Below are 12,051 nucleotides of genomic sequence, written 5' to 3'. Positions count from 1 at the left end.
GTAATGGGTGCAGCACACCAATATGGCATATGTATACATATGTAACAAACCTGCACATTCTGCACATGTACCCTACAACATAATGTGTATATATATATATTTTTAAAAAAGGATAATTAACGTGAGAGTTCAAGAAAAGTCCCTGTATTACTGTGAGGGACACAGTGAGGAAACATCTGCGTGAGATCAGACCCAAACCTCCCTGCAGGGAAACAGGAGGGGACAGCATGGAAGATGCTGCTCAGCATTACCAGGGGTTGCTCAGGAAACCAGGGAGCTCGCAGGACACCATGGGGTGCTCAGAACCACCAGGGGGCGCTCAGAACACCAGGGGACACTCAAAACCACCAGGGGTGGCTCAAGCCTGTATTCCCAGCACTTTGGGAGGCCGAGACGGGCGGATCACAAGGTCAGGAGATCGAGACCATCCTGGCTAACACGGTGAAACCCCGTCTCTACTAAAAAATACCAAAAAATAGCCAGGCGAGGAGGCGGGCGCCTGTAGTCCCAGCTACTCGGGAGGCTGAGGCAGGAGAATGGCGTGAACCCAGGGAGGCGGAGCTTGCAGTGAGTTGAGATCCGGCCACTGCACTCCACCCTGGGTGACAGAGCGAGACACCGTCTCAAAAAAATAAAAATAAAATAAAAAACAAACAACAAAAAACCACCAGGGGATGCTCAGGACACCCAGGGGGCGCTTAGAATCACCAGGGGGTGCTCAGGACATCAGGGGCTCAGAACCACTAGGGAGCACTCAGGACACCAGGGGGAGCTCAGGACACTGGGGGGACCTCAGAACAACCAGGGGTCAGTCAGTACACCAGGGGGCGCTCGGGACAGCAGGGGGGACTCAAAATCACCAGGGGGCACCCAGGACACCAGGGGGGACTCCAAATCACCAGGGGGCACGCAAGACATCAGAAGACACTCAGAACCACCAGGGGGCACTCAGCACACCAGGAGGTGCTCAGGACACTAGGGGGCACTCAGGACACCTGGGGGCTCTCCAAACCACCAGGGAGGGCTCAGGTCACCAGGGGATTCTCAGGACCTCCAGGAGGTGCTGAGGATACCAGGGAGTGCTCCTGCACAAGAGCTACAGGGGGAGATCAGAAAACCAGGGGAATCTCAGGAAACCAGGAGGCGCTCAGGACACCAGGGGACTCAGAACACCAGGGTGTGTTCAGGACAGCAGGGGGAGCTTAGGACACCAGGTGGGGCTCAGAACACCAGGGAACACTGAGGACACGATGGTGGGGCGGAGGGGTGGCCAAAGGCACTGAGGACAACACTGCTCCCTTAGGAGGCGGCACCACATCAGGTTCCTGGGTTGGGGCAGGGAGGAGGATGAGGGTTCCTTTTGGATCTGGACACTAACCTGTTGGGAGTTTTCCTGCTTCCTTTGTGGATTCAATCATTGGCAGATTGTTCTCAGGTATAAAACTCTGCTTTCTTGTATTATGTAAAGTTTTTGGCTTTGGAGGCTGCCAGAATTACATAGTATTGTGAGAGGATTTATTCTTGGTGTATGCACAAGTGAATGAAAGCTGCGATGTTAGGGGTGGCTTTGAAAACTATGTTAGGAGTGGCTGAGGACAGTTTACAGGAAATGGTCATTACTATAGAAGGCTACTCATTTCTTTGCACATTTGCATAAACAATTGCAGTTAGTGCACTAAAAACTGCATCCTTTCTTGTCCTTTTTTCTTAAATGTCTCCACTCTAAGGCCAATAATCTAATCAAGCTGTGTTTCAAAGACCACCAATCAAGTGAAGTCTGTTTAATGAAACACTTTGTAAAGAAAATATGCATCTTTTATTAGAGTCAGCTTTAAATTTTACATTGCTTTACAAATATTAATTTGGTAAATATAGTCTCATAATTATCTTCAGTAATTTAAAATCTCAAAGCCATGTCATATTAAGTAATCCGAGGTTTCTCACTGTGAATTAAGGTTTATAAACATTAGAATAGTAAGAGAGTATAATGAAATTTTTGTGACGTTTATAAAGAAAGATGAGGATATGTTTTTTGCTTTAAAATATTTTGTTTTCCAGTTTACAGGGCATTTCTACTGGTTTTAAATTAACAACCACTGTTTACGTCTCACCCCTTTTTAAAAACAACTGCTGAGTTTTTATTAATATTCCATAGCTGGAGTTTTGAAGTAAAAGCTCTAGTATCTTTGTATTAGTGTGAATGTGTGCTGGTATGTATGTGTTAATATGTAGGTATATATATGTTGTTATGCGTTGTGGCTACAAGGTACAAAATTGCCTTTAAAATAAGTAACTATTTTTAAATAAAGGAGCCCTAAATACATTTTAAGTACCAGTGATATAAATTAATATTTAATAAATGAGCTGGCTTTAAAATCATTGTTAGAGCAAAATTAGAGATATTTTCAGAATTATCAGCTTACCTTATTGTTTATATTAATTGATCAAGTGATTTTCTATTTAAAATCCCAACTAGATATTATATGGTGTGTAAATTTATTATAAAGATTATAAAATTATAAACCTAGTGAAAGCCAGAATGATTTTTGTTATTTGGCAAATAATATGTTTAATATTGTTGTTTTAATAAAAAAACAGGTAAATAGTTATTAGAAAAACAATCATTTAATTAAACATAAGATTTTTACTTAGGTAAATACATGAAATTCATGGGTTATAACATGGTTAACAAGGAAAAGACTTTAAAGTGTGAGTATTATAGCTTTCGTAAATAATCTAAGTAAACTGCTTAAAAATAAACTAGGTAAATGTAACAAAGTAAACCTTTTGCATAAACTTGTTCTACAATTTAAAAATGTAAAGTTTAACTAATAAATATTGACTAAATGTTTAAGTCATTACTAATTGTTTTAAAAAATATATACTATAAAAACGTATTTTTAAAAAAAAAATTTGTTCTTACAAAAAGAACTTATTTAATTCAAAGATTTCTTATAAAACATCATAAACATAACCAGTAAATAAGAGAGATTTAAAGAAAGTTACAGAAATAGAGAAGTATTTTCAATAAGGAAAGTTATAAAAAATTATATGAGAAAGAATCTTGTATGATAACATTTATCCTGAAATAAAAATGACTTTATTTAAGGAAGAGTGATGTTTAGAATAAAACAATATGTTCAAGTATGCCACAATGTTCCATTGTACAATGTATGTACAATGGAACAACGCCACAACGATACTCCTCGAGAAGAACAACTCTAAGACACATGATTGTCAGATTCACCAAAGTTGAAATGAAGGAAAAAATGTTAAGGGCATCCAGAGAGAAAGGTTGGGTTACACATAAAGGGAAGCCCATGAGACTAACAGCAGATCTCTCGGCAGAAACTCTCCAAGCCAGAACAGAGTGAGGGCCAATATTCAACATTCTTAAAGAAAAGATTTTCAACCCAGAATATCATATCCAACCAAACTAAGTTTCATAAGCGAAGGAGAAATACAATTCTTTACAGACAAGCAAATGCTTAGAGATTTTGTCACCATCAGGCCTGCCCTACAAGAGATCCTAAAGGAAGCACTAAACATGGAAAGGAACAACAGGTACCAGCCATTGCAAAAACATGTCAAAATGTAAAATAAATTTCCACTTTTATATTAGCCATGAATATGGGATAGATGGGTGCTCCTAAGAGATCCATAACTTACCCATTTTGATGGGTTTTCCAGAAGATGTGAGAAGCCACTTTGTTTGCAAAGCATCCCAGAGCCATGCTCTGCTCCACACACATGAGTGCCCATTTCCTGGTCTTTGGTTAACTGTAAAACGCTCATCAGTGCACCTGGGCTAATTTCACATCAGGTAGAGGAATGTGTTCTAAAGGAAAGCTAAAGTTGCAATAGCAAGTCCTGCTCAGGAAACTTCAGCTTCCTTGTTTTTGTGTGACCCATGAACTAATTACATTACATCAAGGTTCTCAATGGGAGTTTCTAACAAGTATAAGGGATGTACAGAAGTTACCTAATTAAAATAATGCAATTGTGAACACAACCTCAGTATTCAACCATGTCTTCACCCTTCACACCCTTCACACCATTCACACCATTCACCAAAAAGGAATTTTCATCTCTTCTGGAAGTTGGGTTCATTTTGAAATTAGTGATTGTTTTTCATTTTATATATCTCAAGATTATCATATGTGACTATTTTATCAGAAAGTGAGTATGGGAACTTGAACTAAACAAACTCACAACTAATTAAGCACGATGACAGAATGTGATTGGCTCCAGGATTCGATAATCCAGTGGTTTATGTACCCAGCCTTTAAATTTACCCATCTTCCTGTTACATTCATGGCACAGTCAACTCTCATTATGAAAGAAATGGTGACTGCATTCCTAAGGGTCACGCAGTTACAAAAATAGACTGGCTAAGGTGAGGAGTTGATGGTTTAAATTCCCGTTTGAAGAAGTAGAATCAACTACTTTTCTGAATGGCTCACAATGACTCCAGCTCACTCACAGAGCTCAGACAGAAACTTCACTTGAGGGTGGGAGCTGGGCTGCAGAGGGCACTCTATACCCATAAAGGTGAAAATGAGCTGTCAGATGGAACTTCCCCGTCACCTCAACATGGAAATTATTGTTTCACTTCATTAGCACTCTTTACATAAGGGTTCATATTTTTTGGTCTGTTCATTAGTTGTATTTTTCAAAGGAATCTCACTTGAATCTTTACTCTTTAGCATTTTGTCTCCAGGACAAGGTTGGGAAGTGTTACTTCCAGCATCATAACATGATCTAGTGACCTGACACATTTGTGGCAAAGAATACCTACCAGTTCAGAAGCTCTTTGGTTTTCTTTCCATGAAATAGAATTATTTCTTCTGTTCTGTGTATGAGCGTATCCTAGCAATCCTGTACACACTCACATAGATGTCTACAAGCCTATGAATTATTCTCTGTAAATAAAAATTTATCTCAATTTCCCTCAATGTCCATAATTCTCCTGAAGTTGAGGAAGGTCTTTATGGATCTGTTTAAACAAAATGTCCAGAGACCACCTGGTAGGTCAGGAGTTCACCTGGCTCTGAATGTTGGCTCTGTGTCTTTCCCTCTGTTGTCCCACAGGTCAGCTCACTTGTTCAGTCCTAACAAGAGAGCCCAGGTTTGTTCTGATGTTAAAACACACCCAACTTCTGATGACTCTCCTGTTACCCACATCCATGGAGATAGATTATTTATTATATAATTCACCAAACTAATGTCAAATGCCCAAGTCGCAATACCACAAACTCTAAGGTTTGTTCGTGCAATTCAATGAAGGAGAAAGTCTTTCAGACACAGATGCAACTGATATGATAAATATGTGGGTGATGACTCTGGGCTTGAGTGTCATTGTCCAGCCATGTTTCAGAAGGGTGACCTGTCAGGGAAGAACCAGAGTTCCGTGTGCTCTCAGAGGGAAGGGCTCACAGATGTCCTCTCTTGTTCCCAGGAAAGACAATTGCACTAATCTTGATGATGAGACTATGCTCCTGTGCTGACCTATTACCGTTTTTGACTGAAATTGTCACTGTGATCCCCAATCTACATCTATTCACACAGAAGTATATAAAGGTCAGGCCACAGTCCAAGAATCACACATTGACACGGTTGGAGATACATCCCACTACCTTCTCCTGAGATTGCAGATAGAATCCCAAACTTCAAACATTCACAAAAGGGAAGGTCTCAGATTTTTTTTTTTTAAATGACGCACTCTCTGGGACAGATATATTCCCTCTAACCATAATGGATATTCTGAATTACAATGAACATTGCATGGATGTAGGTTTCTATAAATTCACTGTGACTAATATATTTAGCTGGTGCCCTAATGTTTCTGAATGGAGATTTGACAATTTAGATAATCTGGATGTTTGGTTGGTTTCATATAAATCTTCACGGGTAGAACAGCATTGAACCTATTCCAAAATCTGTCCTTGATCCATGATCACACTCATCTCCCAGACCAGCTCCTTGAGCACATCTCGCTACCTGGAAGAAGAGGACTCTGGGCTTGGTGAGGGGAGGCCCCAGGAAGAGACCTGAGTTCTCAGAGGGCACAGCCAGCATCCTCCTCTCAGGGTGAGCCCCAAAGCCTGGACCTCCCTTATCTCTTTTCACCTCTCCATACAAAGGCACCACCCACATGCAAATCTTCACTTAGGCACCCACAGGAAACCACCACACATTTCCTTAAATTCAGGGTCCAGCTCACATGGGAAATGTTCTCTGAGAGTCATGGACCTCCTGTGCAAGAACATGAAGCACCTGTGGTTCTTCCTCCTCCTGGTGGCAGCTCCCAGATGTGAGTGTCTCGGGGATGCAGATATGACGATATGGGAGGCTGTCTCTGATCCCAGGGCTCACTGTGGGTCTCTCTATTCACAGGGGTCCTGTCCCAGGTGCAGCTGCAGGAGTCGGGCCCAGGAGTGGTGAAGCCTTCGGAGACCCTGTCCCTCACCTGCGCTGTCTCTGGTGGCTCCATCAGCGATAGTTACCGGTGGAGCTGGATCCGCCAGCCCCCAGGGAAGGGACTGGAGTGGATTGGGTACATCTATGGTAGTAGTACGAGCACCAACTACAACCCCTCCCTCAAGAGTCGAGTCACCATTTCAAAAGACACGTCCAAGAACCAGTTCTCCTTGAAGCTGAGCTCTGTGACCGCCGCGGACACGGCCGTGTATTACTGTGCGAGAGACACAGTGAGGGGAGTTAAATGTGAGCCCAGACACAAACCTCCCTGCAGGGAGGCGGAGGGGGCGGGCGCAGGTGCCGCTCAGGACCAGCAGGGGGCGCGCGGGGCCCACAGAGCAGGAGGCCGGGTCAGGAGCAGGTGCAGGGAGGGCGGGGCTTCCTCATCTGCTCAGTGCTCTCCCTCCTCACCAGCACCTCAGCTGTCCCCAGGGCTCCTCTTTCTTTGATATCTGTGGTTCTGCTTCCTCACATTCTTCTGCCAGAAAAGAAAGGAGGAAGGCACATTTTCCTCTTACAATTGAGGTTTCACCGATTACTAGGAACTTTTCTACAAGTTCCTGCCTGGCCCATTATTCCTTAGTGATTAAAAATATATCTATTCTAATGCTTCTCACCATCTCTTGGTTTGTGTCATCAATCGAACTGTGCCCTCTTTGAAATTCATATGCTGAAACCTTAAATTCAATGAATCTATATTGGAATTTTAATGATACAATTAAGGTTAAATGTGTTCAGAAGTGTGAGAACCTAATGCAATAGACGTGCTGTCTTTATAAGAAGAGGAAGTGACACCAGAGACCTCTCACTTTTCACGTGCACGCAGAGAAGAGGCCATGTGGAGACGCAGTGTATTAGAAGGTGCCCCAGTGCATGCCAGGAAGAAGCCGCACCAAGAACCAACCCTGCCAGCACCTTGATCTTTCAACATTTAGACTTCAGAATTGTAAGAAAATCAATATTTGTTGTTTAAGCCACCCACTCCGTGTTGTCTTCTTAGGAAGACCCAGACAGACTAATAACACATAACTCATAACTCTGTTAGCGCTGTCCCCTGGATGGAGAATCAGCCCCCTGAGGCTGGGCACATCTCTCAGATTTCTACATAAAGTAGGCAAAAAATAGTAGCTGTAATATAAAAACTTGTCATGTTCCTGTTGACCAATTTCTGGGCAAAATGTTTTAATGAAGCCCCTGGGGCTTTGTCACAAAAGTTGTCTTTTATCTTTTCTTATGACCTAACTAATGGACAATGGGTACCAGCTGGATGGAGACTGACCACTGACCATCTTCTGCTGTCTCCTTAGTATGTCACAAAAAATGACACCAACATTACTCAATGTCTTCAACTTTCTAAATTTGCACTGAATGTATTGCTAAATGAGGAGCTACATGGGGTCTGAGATTTGTTCCCTTCTTCCCAGTCTTCCTCAATTACCAAGGGCAGAAGAGACTTACAATGAAAATTGGCTGTCAATGCCCTCAACACGACATCACTTTTTAAGGTCCAGGAACTTTATTTGGGGGATAGTGAAATACACTTTTAAATGGAAAGCCCTAAAGCACATACAACAGCTGAAGGAATGGCCGCTGTGCACCTGAAGGCGGATGAGGCAGATGGTAGGGTCCCTTCCTCCAAGATGTTCCTGGGTGTGTGATGGTTGGATGCCTCATATATATGGAAATATGGACTGGACTGAAGTAGACACAGGGGTCATATCCCATAGGAAAACAAGAAAAGAACAGATGGGCATCCGTGAAGACAGGTAATTAAATTTGTTGAGTTTAAGATGAAATTTTTTTTCCGAAGTTTTTAATGTTCTTAGCTAAATATGAATCTTTTCGACAAACTGAGAATTAAAAGAAGAATGGAGTTAGAAGATGAGATTGAAAAAATGTCCTGAGAGAGCAGAAAGAAAATTCACAGAAAACTGTCACATGGCAGAGGCCAGAATGGAGCTGATGCAGCAATGTCATTATTCTGCAGACCTAGTTGAGACCCTTTGGTGTTTAAGGCAGGCCCAGTGTTGAAGAACTCGTTTAGCTTTTGCTTCTCTGGGAAAGGTCTTACCTATCCTTTACTTTGCAAAAAGATTAATATGGTAAAGTTTCTTGGTTGACAGAGTTTTGTTTGTTTTTCATTCTTTTTCCCCCAGCAATTTGAATACAGTCATGGGCCACCTAACCATGTTTCAGTCAACAATAGACCACATATGTGTTTGTGGCCACATAGCATTGTAATACCGTATTTTCACTAAGGATGTTCCATATTTAGATGTGTTTAGATAGAGAGACACTTACCATGGCGTTTCAGTTCCCTGCAGTGTTTGGTGCAGTAACACTCTGTACAGGTTAGTTGTCTGGAAACATTGTGCTATTCCACATAGTCTATGTGTAGTAGGATATTCCTTGTAGGTTTGTGTAAGTTCTCCCTGTGATGCTTGCACAATGCTGACATTGACTAGAAATACATTTCTCAGAAATAATCTCTATCAATAAACCAAACATTATCTAATATAATTCCTCTCCATTCGGAACTGAAAATCTTCTGCTGAGAGATCTGCTAAATCTGCTCTTTTACTCTCCGTTTTCAAAAACCTTTCCTTTAGCAATGTGGTTTCAAACTATCTCTGATTTTTCTCATTTGGTTTACATTATTTGAAATGTATACAGATTCATGGATGTGGACGAATATTTGCTTCTCCAGATTTAGAAAGTTGCTATGCTATTACTTCTTTAAAAACCATTCTGCCTGTCTTGCTCTGTCTCTCTCTCTCTGTCTCTCACCCTCTTCCTTCACTACCACGTTTGTCGTGTCTTTGTATAACTCCTCAATGCATAAAATTTCATTTTCGCTGTGCTTCCTGACTCATAAGGCTTTAACTCTTTTTTATTTCCTTCATTTAAGTTTTTCTTCTCTGTCTTTACTATTTCAAATGATCTTTCTTTGAGTTTACTGTTTCTTCTATTACTTGATTTAATCAGGTCCAAAATCCTTTTAAAAATTTTGTCTGACTTATTGTATTCTTCAGCATCAATATTTTTGTTTAGTCATCTTTTAAATGTTTTATCTCTATTAAAATTCTCACATTGTTCTTGCGTGATGCCACTAGCTCATTGAACATGTTTCTAACATTTACTTTAAATTTTCAGCCAGGTAAAACATATGCTTCGTTTTCATTGATATCAGTTTCTAGATCTTTATGTTGTTCTTCTGTTTGGACCATGTTCCCCTCCTCCTTCATTTTCCTTGACTGTCTTTGTTGCTACCTGTTCATTATAACAAAAGCCACCACACACTCTTCAAAGACGAGGCTTATAGAGATCATCCTCACCAATCAGTCCAGGCAGTAAATTGGGTCTCTCAAAACTTTGTAGTATTCAAACTTCTGTCTCTGTTCTTAATGGTCCCTGGGTTTTAGAGGATGATAGATTCTGCCAGAAATCACAGGTAGGAAAGGTAGAAACTATTTATTCAAGCAGCCCCTTGAAAATTTGGACCACTGGATAAAGTTTTATTATTGATGAATGATTCATCAAAATAATGTTAGTTCAAGCTTCTCTCAACCAGTCACTAAACATTGAAATTTTATCATTTCTTATTTGAATCTGGGGTTTATTCTTTGAGTATTTAGGTAAAATTACAAACTAGTTTAAATCTGCGTATTTGGCAAACTGATCTGTTGCTGAATTTCCATTTTCTGTGTTCTCTCTGTGCATTTAAATAAATCTGTATTAGACATGCATCTAGAATGTGGAAAAGTGTCTTAAAGTTCTTTAATTTATTTAATTTAATGGGGTTTCCATTAAGAAGATGTGAAAATCTCCTTTGTTTATCAAACACCTGACTATTGGTCAATAGTTTTCTCTTTAATTTTTCTCTCTCCTCTCTCATTATCTATAATAAGCAAGGAGAAATGAAGACACACCATCGACAGTTTGCTTAGACATCCCACCCCTTAAATTCTAACTGTCACTTACTAATTCTAACTTCATCCAATGTAACATAACTAAGATATAAATTCTATAACAAAATACACATAGTTTCCAGTTCTAATACCACGTTTGTGACAGAAACAAAGCAGGTGTGCTCTCTGCAAGGTGGTCATCTGAGGTCTGAGACAAGGAGTCACACAGGTATTTTTATCATATTTAAGGGATCGGGCAACAACAGTGATAAAAATTCTGATCATCACCGGCTCTAACCGGAAAGTTTACTAGTAAAGTTACTACTGTTATTTGATTTTAACACTTAATTAGAATGAAGCTCAGAGGAAGAGGTCACATCCTAGGTCACACAGTGAGGAGGAGTGGAGCTGTGCTCTGCTCTCCATACTACACACAAGGTCCCAGACACGAGCCCAGGTTCCACTGACACATGGCATCTGGAGGGCAGTTCTCGGGGGATGGTCTTATCGCACCTGCTTCCTGGGGCAGGCGCTTCCTTCTCTCAGTTGTGCACTTGCTCCTTCTGCCAGCTCTGACGTGACCACTTGCATTGCCATGAATTATTCATATTCTCTCCATATTATGGCAAAAAGCATATTTATTAAATTTTCAATTCATTTTCACTGAAGCACACTACATTAGCAGAAAGGAATAAATCACATTCTTTCACCTCCCCCCCCAGCCCAAGATTCCTGAAGACAGAGCCGATGTGATGTACTCATAGGTGTATCTTTGCTCCATCTATGAGGAGGTGGCCTCGGTCAAGTTTCAGCAATTCTGGGAAGTTTAGGACACCTCCATCCCCTTCTCCCTGCTCTGCAGCTCACCTGAGAACAGCTTTCTCATTGGAATATCATCTGTTTAAGGAATACAAGTCGCTGCTTTAGGATTTGGGGCCTGAGTGCACCTACTGGATCCAGCCCAGGACTGGAGATACTTTCCAGAACACAACTTCACCTGAGACATGTCCAGTCACACTGTTTTACTTGCACAATTTCAGCTTCCTCAGAAGAAAATTAAAATTGCTGAGACTTTTTCATAAACGTTGTGCCATGTCCTTTTTCTGTTTCCTTGCCTGTTCATGTATGTCAGACCAGGTACCACTTATATGTAATGAGATCAGAATTCTGCCTCCAGTAACACATCTGAGGTGACACTTGATTGTACTTTTTTTTTAGGCTCCAAAATGTAGATTATAAAATTCATCAACCTCATTTTTATGTCAAAAGAAATCTGCATAATCTGAATATCAACACTTTTTGGAATCTATTAAATAACTGAAGTAGCAAGAAACCTTACCCACTCCAAAAACTGGATAGACGGACATGCCTAAAATGGCAGTTGACACTTGCTTAACTGGAGCAGAGGTTGCAGAAGCCACAAGATATTGAGGACACTACATGACAAGCACTATAGACATCTGAAAGACAGATGTGGACTCGGTAAATGCAACAGTTCCAGAGGGTCTTTCACTTCTAAAGTTTCTCTACTTTCTCTCCAGAAACCTCAGGATTCTAAAATATAAAATCCAAATGCATTTCCTGTGGATCAGAATTGCAGATGATTAATTACTGAGAAACATACCAGAAGCCCGCTGCAGGAGCTTCTACAGGGAAGGACTTT

General features: G+C 40.9%; 2 gene segments (V, D, J or C); both read left to right on the top strand.

The window, feature by feature from the left end:
* The window catches only part of LOC106995637 (immunoglobulin heavy constant delta-like), a 727,209-nt gene that overhangs the window by 45,827 nt on the left and 669,331 nt on the right, over positions 1–12,051 (top strand).
* LOC144330490 (immunoglobulin heavy variable 4-59-like) lies at positions 6,185–10,716 on the top strand. The segment is given in 3 exon segments: positions 6,185–6,313; positions 6,397–6,726; positions 10,655–10,716. Coding segments are annotated over 3 exon segments (444 nt in total).

Source organism: Macaca mulatta, chromosome 7 (assembly GCF_049350105.2).
Source record: "Macaca mulatta isolate MMU2019108-1 chromosome 7, T2T-MMU8v2.0, whole genome shotgun sequence".
NCBI lineage: Eukaryota > Metazoa > Chordata > Mammalia > Primates > Cercopithecidae > Macaca > Macaca mulatta.
The sequence above is the reverse complement of the archived record's forward strand: the minus strand, read 5'-3'. Positions and strand labels throughout refer to the sequence as shown.